Source organism: Macrobrachium rosenbergii, chromosome 7, assembly GCF_040412425.1.
Source record: "Macrobrachium rosenbergii isolate ZJJX-2024 chromosome 7, ASM4041242v1, whole genome shotgun sequence".
Taxonomy (NCBI): domain Eukaryota; kingdom Metazoa; phylum Arthropoda; class Malacostraca; order Decapoda; family Palaemonidae; genus Macrobrachium; species Macrobrachium rosenbergii.
The window spans coordinates 24675001-24701848 of NC_089747.1; the positions used below are offsets into that span (position 1 = coordinate 24675001).

Sequence of the window (26848 nt, forward strand, 5' to 3'; positions counted from 1 at the left end):
GTCACAGGACTTACATGGAATTTTATATACACATCCTTTAGTATTGTCGGGAGAGTTTTTTATAAGTACTTGTTTCCCTTATAAGTCCTTGTTTCATTGTTTTATTGTTCTTAAATGCGACATTAACACCAAAATTCTTGAGAAGATGGGGATATCTTTCATATTATTATTATAAGGGAGTTCAAGCAAATTTTTTGTGTTGTAAGGTTCCTTTTGGTTTTGATACACAGTCTTTTTTGCCGCTTGAAATGCATTGTCTAATACACTGTCAGGATATTTCAATTTCTTGCTGTAAACGTTCATCAGGTTACATCCTGTCACATCTATTTGAATGGAAAACCAGAAGTACTCAGAATGCATAGCTTGATAGCAGTTTCCTTTTTTCTGCTGCCCTTCTCTGAAACACTTCTATCTTCCATTCTGACTGATCCTTATCATTGTCTAACCTTCAAAATTAGCGCCTATCTCTATCTTTACGGTTGGTTCCCATTCGCTTTCCTTACTTCTTCCATTTCTTGTCGTCTCCTGGTCTTGTCTATAAAATGCATTAAAATTTTCCATTACAACGATTTTATATGGAAAAGGAAATACTTGTTTGGTCTTTTGGCGTCATTAGCTAACGAGGTATGTCATCGTTGATGCTGGGTTCATTAATATCGTCTAAAATGGACTGAGTTTCGTATAAAGCAAATTTTACCGTACTGACCTAAGTAGAAGTTGTTTAGGGGAATAATTATCATCTGCGTTTACATTTAACCATGCAGATGTGGTCTCTGGCGAAACATCTGTATTGCAAAGTTAGATGTAATTATATTTTCTTTTGTTCTTCACTCAGATATTTAAGGTCTGGTCAGAAATCAGAAAAAGATTCGAGAATCTTCAGCTCAACAAGTTGACAACTAGAAAAATGATTAGCCTTACATGGAGATTAAGCAGCGACAAAACAGTAATTGGCTGTATTCCTCCAGTGAAACTTTATTCGATATACCTTTTCAGCATATCCAAGCTTTGAGAAAGACCTTAGCTGAAATTTGTTGCTCTGCTGTTTCTCCAAATTTCATATAATCAATGCGGCATTCATATTCGTAAGAAAGAAAAATTTAGTTTCCAAAAGCTGTCCGAGATCTGGTAATAAAGACAAGGACTTTTTCAGCATGCATAAAAATGTGTTCCAAGCCTTTTCACTACATAATTTTAGTTATCTGTAAAGAAAACCATTGTACCGGCTTTGTCTGTCCGTCCGCACTTTTTTCTGTCCGGATTTTTTCTGTCGGCCCTCAGGTCTTAAAGACTACTGAGGTTAGAGGGCTGCAAATTGGTTTGTTGATCACCCACCCTCCAATAATCAAACATACCAAATTGCAGCCCTCTAGCCTCGGTAGTTTTTATTTTATTAAAGGTTAAAGTTAGCCATAATCGTGCTTCTGGCAACGATATAGGACAAGCCATAACCGGGCCGTGGTTAAAGTTTTATGGACAGCGGCTCATACAGCATTATATATCGAGACCACCGAAAGATAGATCTATTTTCGGTAGCCTTGATTGTACGCTGTAGCAGCTGTACAGAAAATTGTCGAAGAAACTTCGGAGCATTTTTTACTTGTTTCATCTTTGAATTAAATTGTTCTCTATTTTTTATAGCACCTTGCTATATTCTATGAAATGCACGTCTAAAGTCACTGAGGGGCTTTTAGGTAAGAAAATAATAAAACACTGACCTACCATCCCAAGTTTCCAGCCGCTCTTAAAACAAATAATTCACGCGTGGTCTGTTGAAAGTGCATACTGGAATTCTTGATAAGAAACTGTTGTCGTTTAGTGTCTAAGTTTCTCGCGATTTGTTATATCTAATATGATTGATTGGTCACAACATCTAGTTTACCGTCGCCTAATAAATTTAAATAGAAAATTAAAAATAAATAAGTTTGAAAATACTTTTCATATAAATATCTAAAAATATATATGTATATAATCATATCTGTTCGAAAATGTTATCAGTACTTACATATAGGCTACTATACATATTCTAAATTTTCTTGAGGAGGCCCGCCTCCCACATAAAGACATATAACTGCTCTATATTACAATCCTCACCGAGAATTGTAGCTCGAATACAATGACCTTCTCTGTTACGCCCCCAGGGCAGGAACCTATGGAATTTGAGACACAGGTTCTTAACATGAAGTTTGAGTTATCATGTAATGAAAAATTCGGAGGCTACAAAAACTTCAATTTTGGAAAATCTAAGAAAATGGAGGTTGCTCATAAAAAAGTGAAAAAAAAAAATTATTTAAACTGGAAAAAAAATGGTTTCACATTAAATAAAAGCCCTGCCACAAGGGTTTCCAGATGTCGGAATGGGGTGAAGTGGTGAAAGAGAAATTCTATTTACTGGTCTTACCAATCATTTAAAAAACATAAAATGATTTGGAGTAATCAGAAATCTCATCATTAAACCTTCGCTAATAAATAGACTTTGGAGATTATTTTTAGTTTTCTGTAATACAAAACTACTGAGATGGCTTTTTGTCTTTCCGTCCTCACTTTTTCTGTCCGCCCTCAGATCTCAAAAACTACTGAGGCTAGAGGGTTGCACATTGGTATGTTGATCATCCACCCTCCAATCATCAAACATACCAAATTGCAGCCCTCTAGCCTTAGTAGTTTTTATTTTATTTAAGGTTAAAGTTAGCCATGATCGTGCGTCTGGCAGCGATGCAGGAGACAAAGACACAGGCCACCACCGGGCTGTGGCTGAAAGATTCATGGGCCGCCGCTGAGAGTTTCATGGGCCGTGGCTAAGAGTTTCATACAGCATTATACGCTGTAAAGAAAACTCGATTGCGCAGAAGAAACTTCGGCGCATTTTTTACTTGTTAATTATGTGGAGTCCAAAATGGCCGGCTATTGAGGATTTTTATACAACCACTTTTTTTTGAGGCATGCCATAGGATCATTACTCCACACAACAGGGTATTTTCATTCTTAAGGTGCAGTGAAGACTTCTTTATTTATTTTTACCTTATTTAATATCATATCAGTCACCTGAATGAACTACTTTCTAGTACCAATACGAACACTTTCACTCAAAGTGAAGTTATATCTCATTTCTGCTTTTTACTGCAACGCTTAATTATCACGTCCCCTTCCTTCCATTCGTTTTCTCATCAGTCAACTTACTCATTATTTCTTCTTTACTTCCGTTTACCCCAACAATTGCTTTTCTTCACCATTTTCTCTTTCCCAAGTGTATGTTATGAACATTCTTTCAGGATGCCACATATTTTCAACATGCAATAGCCATTCAGAGCACATTTCCATAAAACCCTGTTCAATTTCGCTGACTCCTGTTTTCCTTATGTATGGCCGCATTATCTCTTTCTTTATCACTCACCCGTGCATTAAATCACACCCATAAAAAATTCTTATCAAACTCTGAATCAAGCAAATGAATGATCCCGAATCTTCTAAGAAATTTCTCTTCTTTTCTTACAGTTTTCCATTCCTGGACCATAAGTACTAACTATCCTAAGTTTCTAGTTTACTGTAAAAGAAAACTATTGTGTCGGCTTTGTCTGTCCGTCCGCACTTTTTCTGCCCGCCCTCAGATCTTAAAAACTACTGAGCCTAGAGGGCTGCAAATTGGTATTTTGTTCATCCACTCTCCAATCATCAAACATACCAAACTGCAGCCCTCTAGCCACAGTAGTTTTTTATTCTATTTAGGGTTGAAGTTAGCCATGATCGTGCGTCTGGCAACGATATAGGAAAGGCCACCTCGGGGCCGTGTCTGAAAGCTTCATGGGCCGAGGCTCATACAGCATTATACGTTGTACAGAAAACGTTTCTTCGGCGCATTTTTTACTTGTTTCTTTTCCGACACATTCGTGTTCTTTCAACTCGGCAAGATATGTTGGCTTGCAGGCATCCGTGTATATGTACGAGTGTATGCGAATTGTTTATATCAGCATGTGCATGCGGGTGTTTGCTAAAGCATTATTTAGATAGTAATCATTCAAACCAAGTAACATAGAGCCGACGGAAATATAATGATTTTATATCCATTCTTGAAAATTTGTCAAATTAATGATGACGTCATCTTAGAAGACGACCTAGTCACCTATGAAAAGCTTCTTATATAATATTTAATCATACAACGAGAGAGAGAGAGAGAGAGAGAGAGAGAGAGAGAGAGAGAGAGAGAGAGAGAGAGAGAGAGAGAGAGAACTGAAGATACTCGGGGAAAAACACCTCGCGAGACATGAAAAACTTTTCAAAGAAGCTGGCTGACGAAGTGTACTCTGTAGATCATGAAGTTAATTAAGTCTTCGGAGAAATAGTTTGTCCGAATTGTTTCTACAACTCCTAAAAGTTTTGATTTTTTCTCTCTCCCTTCCTCCACACTTCAGCCTCAGACTGAAGGAGTCCCCTTTCCTCTTCTTGACACTTAGAATGAGATGAAAGGCTATGTAAAAGTCGTTACGAATATGGTCAATTGAACTGAATATAGAATTTAGGCCAAAGGCCAAACACTGGGACCTATGGGGTCATTCAGCGATGAAACGGAAATTGACAGTGAGAGGTTTGAAAGGTGTAACAGGAGGCAAACCTCGCAGTTGCACTATGAATCAACTGTTAGGAGAGGGTGGAAAGTAAGGTGGGAGAAAGAGAATATGAAAGGAGGTACAGTGAAAGGAACGAAAGGGGCTGCAGCTAAGGCACAAAGCAAAGAACCTTAAGTAATGCCTACAGTGCATCGCATGAGGTGCATTGACGGCAAAACCCTCCTACGGTGATGAAAATGGTCAAGAACAGACATTAACTACAACGTACGTTAGTAAGAAAAAGGGTGAAAATATGATCTAACAGGTATTGAAACCAGTACGAATAAGATTGCTGAGAGAATTTACAGTTGTTCAAGAAATGGAGATTAACATATCCATAGTGACACATGAAAGAAATATCGTAATTGGCTTATTCAATTTTTTTTATTATTATTATTACGAATAAAAACAAATATGACTACGATAAAAATGATAGCTCTGACATCATCTTCAGTCAAGTCTGAGTCAAAGATATATGAAAAAGTGACGACGAAACAATTAACTTACAACTTACTGAACTTAGTTATTACGCTGTTTCTGAAGAAGCAGAATTCATGGAATTATGAAGAGGATGTGAAAATGAAAGAGGCTGTGACCCCCCTACAAGCGTTTTATCCTCATCACGTAAGAGAATATATAGAGCAAGTGAAAAATGCGCCAAGTTTTCTGTACAGCGTGTAATGCTGTATGAAACTTTCAGCCACGTCCCATGAAACTCTCAGCCAAGGCCCATGAAACTTTCAACCACAGTCCAGTGGTGGCCTGTGTTGTTGGCACCTATAGCGGTGCCAGATTCACGATCATGGCTAACTTCAACCTTAAATAAAATAAAAACTACTGAGGTTAGAGGGCTGCAATTTGGAATGGTTAATGATTGGAGGGTGGATGATCAACATACCAATTTGCAGCCCTAGGGCCTCAATAGTTTTTAAGACCTGAGGGCGGACAGAAAAAGTCACCTCAATAGTTTTCATTTATAAAAAAACTAAAAATAATTAACTTTAAGAGTTTGAATTTCAGGCTTAAACCACAGGTGCCATAAATGATCACTCTCCTGAGAAGGAATTTGGCAAATGCTCCTTACAATATCAGCAGTCGAATTCTTCACAAAAAATAAATGCCATCGCTTGACTGATATCAGTGACAACAAAAGTGCTGCATTCACTTGCAAAAACAATATATATATATATATATATATATATATATATATATATATATATATATATATATATATATATATATATATATATATATATATATATATGTATGTATGTGTGTGTGTTCATGCTGGTTTTTTGATGAGACAAGTTCTTCCACTGTAGAGTTATCTCCTTATTACTCATTCCAAGTATCCAGAATTACCCCTTTATATAAGAAAGTAGCCTGTCGCTTCATTTTGAATGAAATAGCAGTATTCTCCATTTTCTTTTTCCCCCTGAAATGATGTTCTTGAATGAAGCTAAGATTAATGAGATATAGAAATACAGAAATGAAAGTCTATAATTAACTCCGCACCACTGCAAGAGTAGAGTTTAATTCTATATATAATAAGTTTAGAAAAACGATCATTTTTCATACCCCCTTAATTAGACATTACAGGACTGGATAACCTTATGACCTGTTGGCGGACTTTTTATTAATTCAGCTTTTCTTTTAGAAGACGGCTGGTCTAACTTTCTCAAACTACATAGATTGCATCTGATTATATATATATATATACATATATATATATATATATATATATATATATATATATATATATATTATTTATATTTATTATATATATATATATATATATATGTATATATATATATATATATATATATATATATATATATATATTTATATATATATATATATATATATATATATATATTTATTTATTTTATATATATATATATATATATATATATATATATATATATATATATATATTTATATATATATATATATATATATATATATATATATTATTTATTATATATATATATATGTATATATATATATATTTATTATATATATATATGTATATATATATATATATATATATATATATATATATATATTTATATATATATATATATATATATATATATATATTATCACGAAAAGGTGAAAACGTTATGCTTATGCAAACAAAGTTACAGCCATTGAGGAAAGAGAGAACCAATGAGATGATAAGTTCTTTCGTCTTATTACTAAGACATACTGTAGTCACAGCAACTAAAGATATAAAGTGACAAGGGCATTTATATATGGTGGGTATAAGTCCTTAGGGAATATAAAAAGGTTGGGTTATCACAAAACGGTCAACAGATTAACACCTAAATCTACCTATTGGTAATCCTCATTATTTTGTCTTTCAAATTCTCCTGGAACATAATATGTTTTATTGCAGGGTCAAAAGAAAAAAATCCTGGGCTTAAATTAAGATTATTCTCCCAGGTCAACTGAATTATAACAGATTCCAACAAGTTCCTGGAAATTGTTTCATTATATATTAATATTACATTGGTTTGTGTCCGATTTATTCTGTTGGGCTTTCCACTTAGATGCAAAAATAGAACATTATTAGTCTGACCTGTTCTTACTGAATATGTGTGTTGTTTTAATCTAGTAAAACCGGTACCCCCTTCCCATTCCCTTTCCCCATCCCCCTCCCCCCGTCCCTTTGTAACTTATGTCATAAACTCTTGACCGATCTAGAAAAAATTTGGCATGTGGCCATCATTTGACTCAACTTAGATAACAGGGTAGGTTTCAAACCCTTACCCCCTTCCTCTTCCCCTTCCCCCATCGCCCTTCTCCCTTCCCTTTATAACCTATATGATAAATAAACTCTACGGGTTTATCATATCTCATTTCAGTTAATCGATACCATAGGAATATATTGTTGAAAATGCTTTTCTTTCCTGTGATTAATACTTCTGTATCAATGTCTGTGTTTAGGTTTAGTGTGGGGGGGGGGTGTGTGTTTAGGTTTAGTAGGGTGTATTTGTAGGTTTAGTGGGATGTGTTTAGATTTAACAGGTGTGTGTTTAGGTTTAGCAGGGTGTGTGTTTAGGTTTAATGGGGGGTGTACATAGGCTTAGTGAGGGTGTTTAAGTTAAGTGGGGGATATGTGTTTAGGTTTAGTGTGGGGTAAATAGGACAGTCACCATAGCAATACCTGGATAAATGGGACAGTCAGTACAGTAATTCTTGGAATAAGGGACAAACAGTGCAGTAATACCTGTATAAATGAGACAGTCACTGCAGTAATACCACCTAGATAAAAGGGGCAGTGAGCACAGTAATACCTGGATAAATGGGGCAGCTGCCAGAGTAATACCTGGGTAAATAGGACAGTCAGCACAGTAACAACTGGAGAAAATGGACTGTCACCACAGTAATACCACCTGGATAAAAGGGACAGTCACTACAGTAATTTCTGGATAAATGGGACAGCTGCCACAGTAATATCTGGGTAATTAGGACAGTCACCGCAGTTATAACTGGATAAAATGGACAGTCACCACAGTAATACCTGGATAAATGGGACAGTCAGTACAGTATTTCTTGGAAAATGGACAGACAATACAGTAATACCTGGATAAATGGGACAGTCACCACAGTAATACCACCTAGATAAAAGGGACAGTTAGCACAGTAATTCCTGGATAAATAGGACAGCCACCACAGTAATAGCTGGATAAGTGGGACAGTCACCACAGTAATACCTGGATAAAAGTAAGAGTCAGCACAGTAACACATGAATAAAAGGGACAGACGGTACAGTAATGCCTGTATAAACAGGACAGTCACCACAGTAATACATGGGGGACAGTCACAATAGTAATGACTGGATAAAAGGGACGGTCAGAACAGTAATACCTGGATAAATGGGGCAGTCACCACAGTAGTATCTGGATAAAAGGGACACCCAGCACAGTAATATCTGGGTAAAAGGGACAGCTAGAACAGTAATACCTGGATAAAAGGGACAGTCAGAACAGTAATAAAAGGGTTAATGGGACAGTCACCACAGTAATACCTGGATAAACAGGAAAGTCAGACGAGTAATAACTGGATAAATGGGACAGTCAGCAAAGTAATATTTAGATAAAAGGGATCATCAGTACAGTAATTTCTGGATAAAAGAGATAGTCACCACAGTAATGCCTGGATAAATGAGACAGTCAGTACAGTAATATTTAGATAAAAGGGACAGTCAGCATAGTAATTCCTGGATAAAAGGGACAGTCAGTACAAGGGGGTGCAGGAAAATTTTTCTGAATTCTTTAGAGTTTTCCTGGGCAGCTCCTGGTTGGTCAGCTAGTATTATTATATATATACATATTTTATATACAGTATATATATATATATATATATATATATATATATATATATATATATATATATATATATATATATATATATATATATATATATATATATTATAGAATTAAGGTTTATCCCCGCATTGGTGCTAAGTGAAGTACGGACTTTCACATCTGTATTTCTATGTCCCATGAAGTTAAGCTTCATCCGAGAACATCAGGTCAAGGGCAGAAGAAAATAAAAAAAATATTACCATTTCATCCTAAATGAAGCAACAGAACACTGTAATTCTGGAAACATGGAATGAGTAAGGAGGATATAATTCTACGGTGTTTTGTTGAGGGGCAGAACCTGTCTCATAACTGACCTTCGAAAAAAACAAAGCAAGAAAACATTTTTTCAGCAGCAGAGAGAGGAAATAGCAAGGGAAACAGAGATAGAGTGGCTCACAGTTAAAGGAAACTGCCATCAAAACTGCAAGGGACTGAATCCTTTGAAAAACTGAGTAAAAGGACACGCATGTGCTTTGTTAGTTTTTGCTTGCAAATAGATTCTGCAAGAGAAACGAAAATGAGCACGAGAAGTGATATGTAGGGAAATGGCAGCGGTTTCTGAGGTGATGGGCAAGAGTGGAAAAGAAATGTTTGTTGGCGGGCCCGGGGTTACATGTTATTATGTAACCCCTACGATATACATCTACGTTGAGATCTACAGAAATAGATACCAAGGTATTAGAGAGAGAGAGAGAGAGAGAGAGAGAGAGAGAGAGAGAGAGAGAGAGAGAGAGAGAGAGAGGTGGGGCCGGGTGACATGCTATTATGTAACCACCACGAAATGCGTCCACGTAGAAAACTACAGAAATACGATGGCAAGGTATTAGAGAGAGAGAGAGAGAGAGAGAGAGGGAGGTGGGGCCGGGTGACATGTTATCATGTAAACCCTATGATACATGTCCACGTTGAGATCTACTGAAGTACTATACCAAGGTATTAGAGAGAGAGAGAGAGAGAGAGAGTGGGGTGGGGCCGGGTGACAAGCTATTTTGTAACCACCACAATAGACGTCCACGTAGAAATCTACAGAAATACGATATCAAGGTACTAGAGAGAGAGAGAGAGAGAGAGAGAGAGAGAGAGAGAGAGAGAGAGAGAGTGGGGGTGATATGTTATTATGTAACCACCACGGTGCACGTCCACGTAGAGATCTACAGAAATATGTTATTAAGGTATTAAAGAGAGAGAGAGAGAGAGAGAGAGAGAGAGAGAGAGAGAGAGAGAGAGAGAGAGAGTGGGGGTGGGGGTGATATGTTATTATGTAACCACCACGATACACGTCCACGTAGAGATCTACAGAAATATTTTATTAAGGTATTAAAGAGAGAGAGAGAGAGAGAGAGAGAGAGAGAGAGAGAGAGTGGGGGTGGGGGTGATATGTTACTATGTAACCACCACGATACACGTCCACGTAGAGATCTACAGAAATATGTTATTAAGGTATTAAAGAGAGAGAGAGAGACAGACAGAGAGAGAGTGGGGGTGGGGGTGATATCTTATTATGTGACCACCACGATACACGTTCACGTAGAGATCTACAGAAATATGTTATTAAGGTATTAAAGAGAGAGAGAGAGAGAGAGAGACAGAGAGAGAGTGGGGGTGGGGGTGATATCTTATTATGTGACCACCACGATACACGTCCACGTAGAGATCTACAGAAATATGTTATTAAGGTATTAAAGAGAGAGAGAGAGAGAGAGAGAGAGAGAGAGAGAGAGAGAGAGAGAGAGAGAGAGAGAGATGACATGCTATTATGTAAGCCCCACGATACACGTCCACGTAGAAATCTACAGGAATACGATACCAAGGTATTAGACTGAGAGAGAGAGAGAGAGAGAGAGAGAGAGAGAGAGAGAGAGAGAGAGAGAGAGAGCGAGAGAGTCGATAGTAAGAGCTCCTGATTTTTAGTAAGTCCATCCATTAAGGCGGCGACTTGCCTAATGGCCCCCTATTATGCGAGGAAGGCGCAGCACATCCAACCCCCGTTAAAATTCCCCGTCCAATATTTATCAAGCTTCACTTTTGTACTCTGACACGGAGATGTTCTATTAGACGGCCTGCCACAGGATGTCGTTCACGTTTTTATTCTTTTTACTACTTTCCTGGAGAAGGACAGGGCTAAAAAAAGGGGAGGAAGGACGGATAACATCAGAGAAGACGCCGGAGCAATAAGTAATCTGGAAATGCATTTTCTAAGGAAAGGGATCGGGGGCGGAATTAAAAAAACAAAAAAAAAGGCCACATGAATAATTCGTAGGTACTAAACTTGAACACCAGTGCAGAAATACTGAATGATTAATGAAGTGAAAAAGTTTCTAAAAGCAGCTTCAAGCCATTTCCATCATTATTTATTTTACAAAAAAACTAACATTTAATAGGTTGTTGAAATGACAGTCAAGACGTAAAGAAGCTTTCCAAGAAGAAACAAAGGGGTGATTTTTTTTAAAGTGGAAGGGGAGGAGAAAGCAAGAGTTCCATTATGTCCCAACTGCAAGCCTACACCCGAAACTCTTAAAAAAAATTCCTATTGTACTATAAATAAGAGAAACATATTCTTGTGATCATGCAGTTATATAGGAACGCTAAGTGGGGCATTTATAATTACGTATTTGACTGCATTTGAAACTAAAGTCGGTTCAGAAAGCAAGGTGGTCGTAACTTTTTACCTTTTTTTCTAATTTCGATAATTTTGAAGGCAAAACCACCAAGTTTAGATTCTGTTATGGCTTTCTCTACTGTTCACATATTCTTATCGATTTTATGACCATATATGAAACGTTATCCAAGTCAACAGGATGATTGACATTAGATTTGGAGCAGGAGAATCACGAGTGATTCTGGTTAACCAGAAGGAGATTATTACTATTGAAGCGAATCTACTTTTTGTACGTTTTATTCCCTCTAAAAAAAAAAAGTTATGATGATCTAAAAATACTCTCACGTATTCGTCACTGGAGCTACAAACATCTTCAGGATTATAATCATCTAAAGTATACCTGTTATCAGACCAAAAATGAGACAATGATTTTAAAGAGAAGAAGTTTTGGGATTATGTTTTAGGACTATCAACCATTTAGTGTGTCACTTCCAAGAAACACGAATTTCAAAGTAAAAGTAACTGTACATGAAAATGTAATGTAAAATTATAACTCAATAAACTAACTAACCAAAGCCTTATGGTAGGTTTCAAAAGGATTATAAATATCTGGATTGTGAATGTTGCCAAGCTTGAGAGTTTGTGGTGTATTTTGGATTGCCGTTAAAAAATGTAAATACTTTTAAGATCTATTCTTTAATCGAGCGTATTTTTCTTGTAACATCTCGAATTTTAAAGCTATGCCTACCACTTAAAATGAACCTATTTTTGCATTAATCACCAGCCGAAGAGTATTATGAAAAGCTAAACTAAAACTATATGGAGGAATAAATGCGGGAGCCAAAGTAAGACATGTCGATTTAAAAAGGGAGAAAAAGGAATGATGAAAAAAGTGAGGTGAAAATCCACTCTAACATGCCCGAGTTTTTTAAGTTCACATAATCTGAGAGCGAAAATGAATAAACCTGCCATGTCCAAACTTCACGAACTCACACACGCGAAGCAACGATGGAAATTTCGCTAAATTAATTTTCCTCGAGGATTTATGAAATTTGCGGGATTTCACAACAAATCTTTTTGACTTGTAAAATGTAAATTTAATGAAATAAGCACATGATTTATATCAGCATATATGCCTGGAATTAGAAGGTCCAAATTAAAAGTTGTAAACGGGGACTCGAGACTTAAAATGCCATTGACGTTTGCTGTAAAGATATGAAAAAGCTCTGAGGACGGCTATTCAGAATTTCGGACATTATGAAGATAAGCAGACCACCTGATGATAAAAACTAAGGTTTCGACAAGTTTAGATAAAAGGCTGCAAGACTCAAGAGCAGAGAGTCCAGTGCTGATATTACGTACCCCATAACTAATAAGGGAAAACTATAAAAAAAGTTTTAGCTTTCATGACCTGCATTGATTGCATAATTGTGTAAGGATTCAAATTTTAGGGAAATGATAATTTAATAACTGTTTTACATATAAATAAATAAATAAATAAATAAATATATACATATATATATATATATATATATAATATATATATATATAAATATATACATATATATATATATATATATATATACACACACACATTATATATATATATATATATATATATATATATATATATATATATATATATATATATATATATATATATATATATATATATATATATATATATATATATATATATATATATATATATATATATATATATATATATATACACTTTCACGAATTTATTCCTCCTCATTTAGCCCAGTGCATCATTATTCCTGTAATGCAGTTTCTCCTTTCATTTGACTATGGGGGCAAGAAAACATGGCGGTTGTGATAGAACTACCGTATTTTGAACCAGAGAAAAGCAGTTAAAGCCAGTGTTCCACTCCTATAGGGCTAGGCTCCCACCTCAGCTGACCTGGGATAAACAATAGGGACACCCCTTTCACCCCCATCACGTGATGTGGGAGTAGCTAGGCATTGCAGGCATGGAGGACATAGTCGGGCTGGGAGATAGGTAGGACCTTAACCTCTAAGTACTTAATCTTAGGGTCACTTTCCCTCCACTCCTTTCCTGGCTGTATGACTTTTGCAGATTGACGACAGGTCTACACTTCAAACAAGCAGTCATGAGATGCACGCACTGATTTCCCGGGGAAGAGCAGAGGCCTCCAGAATCCCATCACGGACGCATGTCCCGCGTTCCCTCCTTTCTCCGCTGGTGAACGCTAACTTCGGTAACCGGCCGAATCGATCATGTTTGGCGCCCACATCTGTAGATCAGGTTCGTTGATCGCAAGTAGTAAGTAAGCCAGCCCTTTCACTCCCCCCTGAAATTCCTTGATTTTTCCATTCCTTCAAACTTCAATTCCTTTCTCCACAAAAGCATTTCCCTTTGTTAAGTCATCCTACTCCGAGCCCCATGGCTTGCTTTGAAATCAACTTAAAATGATTCAGTGATGAGCATTCCAATATCCCTTCCCCAGTGATCTACTGTATGTAATTTAAATGGTTGTAACTGTTTACATTTTTCATTCCTTTTTTATTGCATATTTGCCCCAGTCTCTGTAAATAAACCCCCTTTGATTGTAAAAGAATTCTAATTCCAAATGGCGACCTTAATTATTTACTTAAATCCAGGAAGATTCTAAGGTGAGTTTCCAGTAGCTTTCCTTTTGTTTGTAAACTTGGGACCCCCTTGGTATGTAAGCAGTCACTAAAAGATAAACTGTTCCAATTCTCTCCTCAACCAAGGACCCAGTTTATAACAATATATAATATATATATATATATATATATATATATATATATATATATATATATATATATATATATATATATATATATATATATATATATTATTAGTTACTAAACTACCATTTACCTTAAATAAGAATCATGGCATAATTATATATATATATATATATATATATATATATATATATATATATATATATATATATATATATATATATATATATATACAACCAAGGTGCAAATAAGTGAAGACTAAGGGCGACATCAAATCCAGGTTGACTAAGGAAACAGGCCAATTTCTACATTTGTCTTATCTTTATTCCGACGTTTCGTAATGTTACCTTTATTACATCCTCTGGGAATCTGTCAATAACCATGATAAAATTATAAAACAATCTTAAATTTGTTAAAAATAAAAAAACTGTAAAAAGACTAAAATTTACAATTATAAAAATATAATTAAAAACTAAGACCCTAACCATCCTTAAGTTCAGAAAAAGGAAGACTGAATGACACGAGAGAAAACAGGAGACGTTAGCTAAGATACAGTTGGATCGAAGAGGTTTGGGTATTCAACTGGGGAACTAGCTGCTTAATGAGCACCGACTCTAGAATGGGTAGTTCGTGAGGGTTTTGCGTTTGCCCTAAGATGCAAAAATCTTCTCTCTCCATATGGGTTTTGCAAACTTTTGCATGATTCCTGATATTCGAACGCTCACGGTTGGAAAGCCTGCTTCCTGTGCGAAAACTTATTCCACAATGAGAATCGATTCTGACCCTCATTAACCTCCTCGTAGATCCCACTTGTGTCCCAGAGTTACACTTTCGGCAAGTATATTTATATACTAGTACATTAGAGGTCAAGAAGGGACTTAACCGATCTTTATATATATGTATATGTGTGTATATGAATTTACTACTTTCGTCATTATCATTTTAGAGCCTTAGGATGCAAAATGCTAAGATATTCCGCTACTCATATCTTGCCTGTCGTTTCACTACCACAGATTTTTACTAATCTGTAGCCTCCTGTCTCACAGTTCTCATCCAAGAGAAGTTCAGCTGACAACAATAATTACAATTGTGTCCAGGGTAGAGAGGGGGATATGTCCAAAGCCCTTTCCGTTTCCTTTTTATCAAAATGTCATCTACAAATGAAACTTCCGTCAATGAATGTTATCCTATTTTCAAATCGACAAAATGTTTCACAGGCAGCTCATAGCCATGTTACGATTTAAGCGCATATAGTAATACAGAATGTACCAAACTGATGCACAATCGCCATACGACCAGCTGAATTCTAAGAGGACAACTTAATATGCAGGGAAACCTGTCTAAGTAAGGACCACGTATAATCTTGATTAATATGTAATACAAATACTCCTCTTTAGAGACATTTCACCTGCCTTCTCGAAGATGGTATCATAAAACAGACAAAACAAGAATTGAAATCAATTCAGTTTCACAGAAGAAAAGCGCCTTCTCATTATTACAAGTTTTTTTTTATTTTATTTATTTATTTTTATTTTTATTTTTTTTTTTGTATTAAAGAGGAGTCATCAATAAACCTCCAGTATGAGAAACTGTCCATATACAGGACTCCTTGACATACCTGAGATTTCCAACTGACAATGAAACCCCATTCTCCTTTCTCGTGATGGGCCAGTGTCTACTTCAACATTTCCGGCTCTACCTCTACCTCCTCCCCTACATTCAATGTAAGTCCTCTGGTTTCTGGCTCTATTTAATCCGTAATTTGAATACTGAATGATTATTTCCTTCTCCTTGTATCCATCCAGCGTATCCATGTTCGTTATACAGCTGAATTTCTGGAGAAGAAGATGAAAATTGTTTGCTTTGTTCTTACTGATAGCTGTTCGAGCCATTTCCTCACGGCTGTCCTCATGGCTGCGGTAGGCCTACAGGGGAACTAAGCTCTAACATATAGGCGAGTGTAGTTGAATATTCACAGTTAAAAAAAAAAATGTGTATAAAGCGAAAATGAACAAATGAATGTTACAGATCAACTCCAGTGAGTGTCCTGATGAATTACAATTGAAATTTCATCTGCTGGAGGGGAGAACGTAGTCTAAAGCCGCCTGGATACCCAATTTACAGTAGGCAGTGGGTATGTAATGGTCACCACTTCAGCAGCCACAAGCCACCCTTGTCACGCTCCTGATAACAGTTTTTATGCCTTAACTAAGTTTATTCGGTTTATTTAATAATACTGAGACAACTTGGTAATTAACGTTGTACTCATTACTTAAAGAACTTGCCTCGTCCCGGATAAAGCCAAAGATAACGAATTTACTAAAATCCTGCCAAAGGGTGACGTTGCTTAGTAAGTTTATGGGTTGTACATAAAATTACGGCCTTTTACTCATTATAACAGAACTGTAATTACAATGGCAGCATTGTTAACATTGAAAAGAAAACTATTGTGCCGGCTTTGTCTGTCCGTCCGCATTTATTTCTGTCCGCCCTCAGATCTTAAAAACTACTGACGCTAGAGGGCTGCAAATTGGTATCATCCACCCTCCAATCATCAAACATACCAAATTGCAGCCCTCTAACCTCAGTAGTTTTTATTTCACTTAAGGTGAAATTTAGCCAAATCGTGCTTTTGGCAACGATATAGGATAGGCCACAACCGGGCAGTGGTTAAAGTTTCATGGGCCGCGGCTCATACAGCATTATACCGAGAAGACTACCGATTATACGCAGTAGCGGCTGTACACAAAACTTGATTGCGCAGAAGAAACTTCGGCGCATCTTTTACTTGTTTTATCATACGTCTGAAGACGCACATATATCATACCTTCTTGCAATGCTCCCTCAATTAATCATTAAATATAACGTCTGTGATTTAACAGAAATTAACCAAAATTCTTGGAGAGAGAGAGAGAGAGAGAGAGAGAGAGAGAGAGAGAGAGAGAGAGAGAGAGAGAGAGAGAGAGGCGTCACCCATCTTTGAAACTAAGCTTTGATGAAAAAAACAAAAAAAAAAATTAAATCAAATGCACTCGGGGTGAAGCGTTGATCTACATTTCTGGCTTAACTTTTTTCCCGCCTTTTCAAGCTTCCCGATTTCTTTTGATAACCAGCGAACCACCATGAAGGCATGATGATTGCTACGTCATAAAAAAAAAAGAGCGAGAGGGAAGCAGAAAAACATTTCCCTGGAATTCCACAGGATGTAAATATTTTCTCTAAATATTCTAGGAAATTTGAATCCCCGAGAGATTAAAAGATCACAGATTGCACAGACATAAAGGCGTAAAGCGAGATGATCATTCTGAAGCCCTTCTCTTTTTAATAAAGAACCAGCGGCTCCATGTTGCCAGAGCGCACAACGGGGCACCCACAGGAGATCTGGGCAGAAGGGAGATAGTTACCAAGGACTATCTCTCGATAGAAAGTAACTGACAATTATGTCAAAAGTAGCAATTACCGCAGAAACATTTTGGCCTCAAACTTGTCTCTTGTTTGTATGTCAATATATATATATATATATATATATATATATATATATATATATATATATATATATATATATGTGTGTGTGTGTGTGTATGTGTGTGTATGCATATATATATATATATATATATATATATATATATATATATATATATATATACATATATATGTGTGTGTATGTATATAAATGATATGGCAACATAAAATCAAAAGTGGAGAAAGAAATAGTATTGCATTTCAGTTGGTATCTCTACATTTTATTATAAAACATTATCATCATCGCCTCCAATTCCGTGTGACGCAAAGGAGCTCAGTGAAATTCCGATACTTCCCTGTACTTTGTCTCCAAAAAAATCCAGTGCCCCTTTTTAATAATGTTCATTTAAGCAGGTCTGGGTCTTAAAACTCTTTCTGGTGGCAATTTGAGCCTAAGTGACACTGTCCTGTGCTATTCTACTATACGTTGGGCGAAGGACATGTCCAAGCCATCTCCATCTCTCTTTCATCGTTACTTCATCAATACTGTAAGGAACTTCAGTGAATTTCTTTATGGTATTATTTATGACTATCTTACCATCTGACTCCTAAGCTGCTTCTAAAACTCTTGGGGGATGGAGAGAGAGAGAGAGAGAGAGAGAGAGAGAGAGAGAGAGAGAGAGAGAGAGGGGGGCGTCACCCAGCTCTGAAACTAAGCTTTGACGAAAAAACAAAAAAATTAAATCAAATGCACTCCGGGTGAAGCGTTGATCTACATTTCTAAAAGACAAAGTATTTTAATTTTCTTGTCCTACTGTGATTCATGTCTCACATAGCAATAGATAGCGTGCTTGAAATGTATTTGATTCTAAAGTGTTGAGGCAATTTCTCGATTTGTTGTTTTAGCCTCTCAATAAATTCCAAATCTAGAGAACCTGTACTGAATTTTTCTTTCATTCCCACTCAAGAGTTATAATTCCAAGAGGAAGGTTGGTTCCCTCACTACATCCACCCACTACTTTTGTCTTCTTAGACGCCATTCTGCTCTACGATATCTACAGCCTCCATAGTTCCTTTGATTCATAGTTTTCCTGTAATTTTGTGCACGTTTTACGTAACAACGGTGGTAATAGTGAGTCTAATGCAATTACGTCCGTCCATCAAAATTCATAAATCCCGTTCTCATTAAATATGTCAACACTGCATATACAAGTGCTGTACTCGGATTCGGAGGCAGGAGGAGGGGGAGGATTTTATGTTTTGTCTGTATATTTTTAATGACTATTTTCACTGCTATCTGCGCAAAAAAACTTGTCTAAAGCATTTTAATTCCTTTTAGCTTTTTGTAAAAGAAAACTATTGTGCCGGCTTTGTCTGTCAGTCCGCACTTTTTCGGTCCGCCCTCATATCTTAAAACCTACTGAGGCTAGAAGGCTGCAAATTGGTATGTTGATCATCCACCCTCCAATCATCAAACATACCAAACTGCAGCCCTCTGGCCTCAGTAGTTTTTATTGTATTTAAGGTTAAAGTTAGCCATAATCGCACATCTGACAACGATATAGGAAAGGCCACCACCGGGCCTTGGTTAAAGTTTCATGGGCCCCGGCTCATACAGCATTATACCGAGACCACCGAAAGATAGATATATTTTCGGTGGCCTTGATTATACGATGTACAGAAAACTCAATTGCGCCTAAGAAATTTCGGGGCATTTTTCACTTATTATGATATCACTTTCAGACTAAACTCGCATATGGGTATTATTTTTATAGTCTATCGTTTTAGTTAGAACTAGCTTCTAATCTAGTGTAGTGATGAAATAAACTGCAGATAATGAAACCAAGCCCTTATTATGGCTAGAGATATATAATTGCTTAATTCCAGCGCAAAGGTTAATTACGGCAATCTATTTACTGCATCTGAGTTTGCAGTTCTGAAAGTATTTCAGTTGTGTAGTTTCTCTAGAGAATTATAATGAAGCAGGATGTCAAATACGTCACCTACTATGCACAGCAAAAATGAAAGCTTCATTTGAGTTTGAATTAATGACAGCTAACAGAACTGATAACAGTGATAAAAAGTGTAAGTACCATCGTCCAGTGGCTCCGTTATTTTAGAATTTATTTTCCCGGTTATTAGTTTTCTGTAAAGAAAACTATTGTGCCGGCTTTGTCTGTCCGTGCGCACTTTTTCTGTCCGCCCTCAGATCTTAAAAACTACTGTGGCTAGAGGGCTGCAAATTAGTATGTTGACCATCCACCCTCCGATCATCATACATACCAAATTGCAGCCCTCTAACCTCAATAGTTTTTTTTATTTTATTTTAGGTTAAAGTTAGCCATAATCGTGCTTCTGACAACGATATAGGACAGACCACCACCGGGCCGTGTTTAAAGTTTCATAGGCCGCGGTTCATACAGCATTATACCGAGACCGCCAAAGGATGGATGTATTTTCGGTGCCCTTGATTATACGGTGTACAGAAAACTCTATTGCGCTGAAGAAACTTCGGCGCATTTTTTTACTTGTTTTTCTTGTGACCATGAGAAAAATCTGGAAAACTTGCAATACGGAAAATCTATCTAAAATGTAATCTCGGCGAAGAACCTTTTATGTATTTCTAGCAAAAAAATTGATGAAAATCTAGATTAAAACCTCCTAGTTGTGAAAGCAACATATTCCCCAAATAACTGAATCTATGTCAAAGTGAACAAAGAATGTTTTTATCTAGTTTCATTCTAGCAGCCTAAAATAACAATACTGCAGTGGCAAGAGACATGCACTGATCAAGCAGGAAGAGGTATTTTATTCATTTACTTTTTTCGAGTGTTATGTGATGTGTGGAGGTTGTCCGGGTTTTACTTGAATGCACTTATTGCACTTACTTTGAGGTACCAAACAACTAATCTGTTCATCACTTAAAACTTGCAACATACTGGTTTCTTGGTTTGTGGTGCAGGAAAAAGTATCATACGGAGAAGTTTTGTATTAGTATAATGCATTATATATATATATATATATATATATATATATATATATATATATATATATATATATATATATATATATATATATATATATATATATATATGCATATATATATATATATATATATATATATATATATATATATAGAGAGAGAGAGAGAGAGAGAGAGAGAGAGAGAGAGAGAGAGAGAGTGTGTGTGTAGAGATTGGAATGCAACAAGAGATATTATTTATATAGGCGTAAATCTATTATGTTCAATACAAATGACCACTAAGAATCGGAGGATATTGTTTTTACATTATTAATCTCAAGACAGACTTGCAAATCTTCAGACTTCGGGCTTACGCCAACAGGGATCGTCAAATGTGAGATTCTAAAAGTGACTGTACAGTGTTCAGTCTTATCCTTAGGGCCAAGTGGAATTTCACTTCTAGAATTACGCTAAGGATGAACCAAAAGTATGGTATTAAACTTTACGTCAATCCCAAGAAACCAGGTTACATCATTCTGTATACTTAAGTACTGGGGGGCGGATTGATATGAGGAGATTCTTTCTTGGAGTAATTCCTTTACAAAAGTAAGAAAGGTTTCAAAAATTCAACAAGGCAAAATACAATGTAGGATTTCTAAGTTATCAAACACTAAAAGTTACGACCTCGGACGGAAACCATGTTTCTTTTACTTAATATAAGAAAAACAAGCGAAAAATGCGCCGAAGTTTCCTTCGGCGCAATCGCGTTTTCTGTACAGCGTATCAAACTGTATGAAACTCTCAGCCACGGCCCATAAAACCTCTGCCACGGCCCATGAAACTTTCGGCCACGGTCCGGAGGTGTCCTGCGTTGTTGGCACCTATAGCGGTGCCAGACACACAATCATGGTGAACTTTAACCTTAAATAGAATAAAAACTGCTGAGGCTAGAGGCTGCAATTTGATATGTTTGATGTTTGGAGGGTGGATGATTAACGTAACAGTTTGCAGCCCTCTAGCCTCAGTAATTTTTAAGATCTGAGGGTGGATAAAAAAACTGAGGACGGACAGACAAATAGCCATCACAATAGTTTTCTTTTACAGGAAACTAAAAGGAAACAATTTAAGATGTTGTCCTTTTTCTCAACACTTATGGAAATCTTTATTCGCGAGAATTTCGTGATAATGGAACATAAATTGATTTAAATGAGTTAAAAAATCTATATTGAAAATATAAAAAAAAAACACAGCAAGATATACTCACGAAATTTAAAAAAAAAAATGTAGATGCATAAGACAAAAGCGAGAAGAGAGAGAGAGAAAGAGAGACAGAAGGCATTCTTATGAATTCTCGCATGTGAGGACGTTTTTATGCGTGAGGGAGAAGAAGCAGTATTCTCGTGGATTTTAGTACGCATGCAGTTAGCAGAGCGAGAGAAAATTTCTCCTATTTTCTGTTTCATATAACATTTACTGAAAATATCTTCGCTGTGAGAATCTACATATTCCATAACAGAAATTTCTGTAGGTGAAACTAGCTATTGCTAATTACAGCTAATCCTTAGATGCAATCAGGTATTTCTATACACGACTGGATTTAACTGATCCTGCAGTAATTGTAGCTCAAGTCTTCACTAAGTGCCAACGTTACAATATGGAGCCAATGTCTTTGCGAAACTTTCTATGGAGGTTTGTGCCTGCCATTCAACAGATATCCTGTCTGCAAAGATGAACAGTCTCTCCGGCGGCTGGATTCGGAAAATAATGCCCATATGTTACTTTTCTCAGGATAGGGACGTATAAAAATCTACAGGGTTTTGGCCAAGGCCAGTGAAGGGTATGGCAAATATGGTTGCAAAGTTTGTTAAGTACTAGGCGTCACTTGGCTCCTTTGGAATCCTATTTCTAAAAACAGCTCATAAAGATGAACTAAATATTACATTACCTTATTCCCATCCACGAAAATCAACTCACTTTTGGTTTTGTTTAAAATGATGAATATATATATATATATATATATATATATATATATATATATATATATATATATATATATATATATATATATATATATATATATATATATATACTGTATATATATGTATATATATTATTCATTACAAAAAGTGCAAAATAATTCAAAAATTCAAAAACACAAATCACCAATTATTAATACTGTATTCCTGAGAGAGAGAGAGAGAGAGAGAGAGAGAGAGAGAGAGAGAGAGAGAGAGAGAGAGAGAGAGAGAGAAGAGAGAGAGAGAGCGAGAGAGAGAATTTTCAATTATGTTACTTAATACAACGGAAAAGCTTCACTGCATTCGTTTCATGTGAATTCTTTACATAACAATTGCTATGACATCAAGCAACATATTTTTACTTTCACCCTTCAAGAAACCTGTGATGGGGAAGGTAAACTATAGCTTAGACGTCCACATTTTATATATATATATATATATATATATATATATATATATATATATATATATATATATATATATATATATATATATATATATATATATAGATATATATATATATATATATATATATATATATATATATATATATATATATATATATATATATATATATATATATATATATATATATATATATATATATATATATATATCTAAGTAGAGTGAGTTTCGACTTAGATATATCTCTGAAGGCGAAGGAAAGGGAACCAATGTTGCAATTAGTTTATTATGCCGACTTTTCACGACAATTGCTATTGTCGCATTTTCAAGGCTGCAATGATTAAAAAACCTTCTTACAAACGTCACATTAAAACATCGATATATACATATAAATTATATTCCCCCTGTTTTTATTTGTCTTATAATTTATATGTATATATCGATGTTTTCATGTGACTTTTTGTAAGGAGGTTTTTTAATCATTGCAGCCTTGAAAATGCGACGATAGCAATTGTCGTGAAACGTCGGCAGAACGAACTAATTGTAACAAGGGTGCCATTTCCCTTCGCCCTCGAGATTATATATATAAAAACTGCATGTGCTATACCTCTTTATGACCGTTATGAGTTAGGAATATGTTTGTTTTTCCTTCAACAGCAGGCATAGTGCAACTCCTCTAAGAGAAGAAAATACAGGATATAAATCGTATCCTACGGAAACCGTGAGCATAATGCAACCGCGCCAAAGATGTCCATAAATTAAAATTATTAAGGTCGTAAGCACAGTGCAAGTACAGTGAACTGTCTGTTAATGGACCTGACCTGAGCTAATTCAAACTAGATAATAAAGCTGTCAAATATTAAGATTACACTTATAAGAAATGCACGCATGAGAATATTCTCAATCTGGTTAACATACTGTATACAGCGCATTACACAGTAAGAGAACAATAATTGTATTTTTCGTCCCCCTTTTCAGTAACCTTTACAATTATAATTCAGACACTAACTTGCTGGATGACATGAAGAAATAATTTTCACTCTTTTAATAACTGCTAATGGTGGTTAACTACTCTATAGCAACGAAAGGACATAACGTAGCCCCTTCTTTAATCACGAAGTCAGGAAGTTGGATCCCTGTAGTACAAGCGGTTCGCCTCTGCGCTCTTCTTGTGGATATCAAGGTGATACAGCTTCCTCTGTTCGGTGCGGGTCACACAGGGATACACTGGGTGACATGACTTGATTATACTTTGCTTTGTTGGGTTATTATGTTCATTGCTGTCATATAAGTGCATAAACTTTCCCTTTATTTTTATTTTGCTATGCCGTTTCTTTGCATTTAACAAGAGATTCATTGTGCTAGTGGGGCTTATATATGCCAGAGTGGTTCTCAACCTTTTTTGGCCCATGCACCCTCACCATGTCAGAATGCCATTCCCCCACGCTTTCCAAAATTGTCTGCCTCAAAAGGTGCATTATTAATAATACGCAACAAAATGCTAACACAAACACACAAACTAGCAGAGAGAGAGAGAGAGCCCAGCGTGACCTCTCAGTAGTGCCTATCGATGCACACTGCGTTTTGTGTGGTCTTACAGCCAGTTTGAGGCTGCCAATCTGTGGTCACAATTCTCCCCCCCAAACTCTGAAATTCTCCCCAAGTTGGAATTCCCCCCTGGTTGAGAACCACTATGCTGGATCATCATTTTCACGAGGACCACTGTCCAACTGGTTGCAAGAATTGCCATGCTATACCATGTGCATCTCTGGTCGTGAGGTGAGTTTACCAGGAGCACTCTTACATCCAACGTATTACCAAAATAAATCTAGGCAATTAGCTGCCTATTAACAAGAGGCAAAACTGGATTTATAGTAAAACCAGTTGTCTGAGCGTGACTTTGGTATTTACTTTTGTTCCTTGAACACTTTGCCACGAATTATGTTTGGCCTTCCTAGGTCATTCTTTGAGCATGCAATCAGAATTTACTGCCCCGTTTTTCTAGCAAGAGAACCAGCCTACCAGGCACTGATTCTGGTTGGCATGTACATTTCTTGTGGCCTTACACGGAACCTGACTTCTGTGGTTATTTGAAAAAGATGAATTTCTTCACTATTGGTCAGTACCAATATGAATGTCATAGTGGTGTCCCTTTTTAACACCCTGTTACTTCGTAGGAAGTATAATATTTACTCACGTTTTTAAATATTTTTATCCGGGGTCGGAATAGTATTAGTGGAGTATCAGTGGACTTAGCTGTGGTCCCAACAACAAGACCTGGGATACTATTCCTTGTAACTGAATGGTAAAGAGTAAAGAGGTTTACCTCAGTTTAGTCACTATTTTTTAAAGCATATACAGACAGGTTCTCAGGCATTTTTTTCAATACAGTGTTTTTGTGAGTTTTGTTAGACCAACTGCTGCCTTCCACTTGCCGACCTACCATCTAAATTTTGCAATATGATGATTTCTGGCTTAATATAGAAACATTGCTGGTACTAGACAAAGAGAGAACTATCATTCCACAGACCCTTTAGTTTATTGCTTTCCCAGCTCTGGGAAAAGTTTTACCAGATGCTGGTCAATCTATGTAACGCTGGCCAGATGCTGGTCAATCTATGTAACGCTGACTAAATAGTTCTTTGGTTCCCATTAGGAAAAGAAAATTTCCAATATGCTTTGAGACAAGAACTCATTGTGCTTGCTCAGATCTTAAAGAGACGTTGGTATGTGTGCTATTGTGGCTACAATCGACGTTGGTGTGTGCGCTACTGTGGCTAAAATTTCTATGTTCAAGAGCTGATGAATAGGTAATTGCTTAAACCTCCTCCAAGGAAGGACTCTTTCTATCCAAGTTTCTCAGCATTAACTTTCTGTTTATTATTTGTTATAATGATTTGGACAAAATGTAATCTGTTTTTACTTCTTTCGTAGCATTCATCCATTCATCCTTTCTTCTAAAAATGTTTTGAGTTTTACAGGGGTATAAGATTGCTGTTATTTAGTCGTTCTTGTTTGTAATTATATCTAGAGCCTTACGTGCTTTACTGTGGTGGCTGCTATAAAGAACGAGGAATAAGTAGAAAATTATGGAGGTCAGGAGAGAAATTTGTGGTAAAGAAAGAATGATGCAGAAAAGAGAGAATATATATATATATATATATATATATATATATATATATATATATATATATATATATATATATATATATATATACAGTATATATATATATATATATATATATATATACAGTATATATATATATATATATATATATATATATATATATATATATATATATATATATATATATATATATATATATTCATAAAGGACATTAGGTTCTATGTTATTCAAGCACGAAACTAATGTCTACATAAACCTCGAAGGTGGGAAACGTATGAGCAAGCAATTTCCATTGGTAAAGCGGACGAGCATAATTAATGCCACATCAAAGCCAACAGAAAATTCCACATTTTGCTTTCTCGAATCGTTGGGACACTACACTGAAATTTAACCTTTGGTGTAACTGTATTTCCATAATGATGTGATGTCACCATGTATCTTGACTCACATATTTTCATGGTACATCTGTCCATAAAAGGACAACAGGACAAAAATGGCAGAATAACGCTAAATGAAATGCGTTAAGATTCTTGTTCCATTT

At 36.0% G+C, this 26848-nt stretch overlaps 1 protein-coding gene across 1 annotated transcript in view; it reads right to left on the reverse strand.

Annotated features, from left to right (window-relative positions):
* LOC136840375 (sericin-2-like) overlaps nt 1-16147 on the reverse strand; it is a 37056-nt gene extending 20909 nt beyond the window's left edge. The window contains exons 1-3 of the mRNA XM_067107057.1: nt 15952-16147; nt 13727-13855; nt 2095-2150 (exon numbers count right to left, since the gene is read on the reverse strand). Of these exons, the coding sequence (XP_066963158.1) occupies nt 2095-2150; nt 13727-13855; nt 15952-16147 (381 nt within the window). The remainder of the gene's footprint in view (nt 1-2094; nt 2151-13726; nt 13856-15951) is intronic.
* Between the last annotated feature and the right edge of the window lie 10701 nt (nt 16148-26848).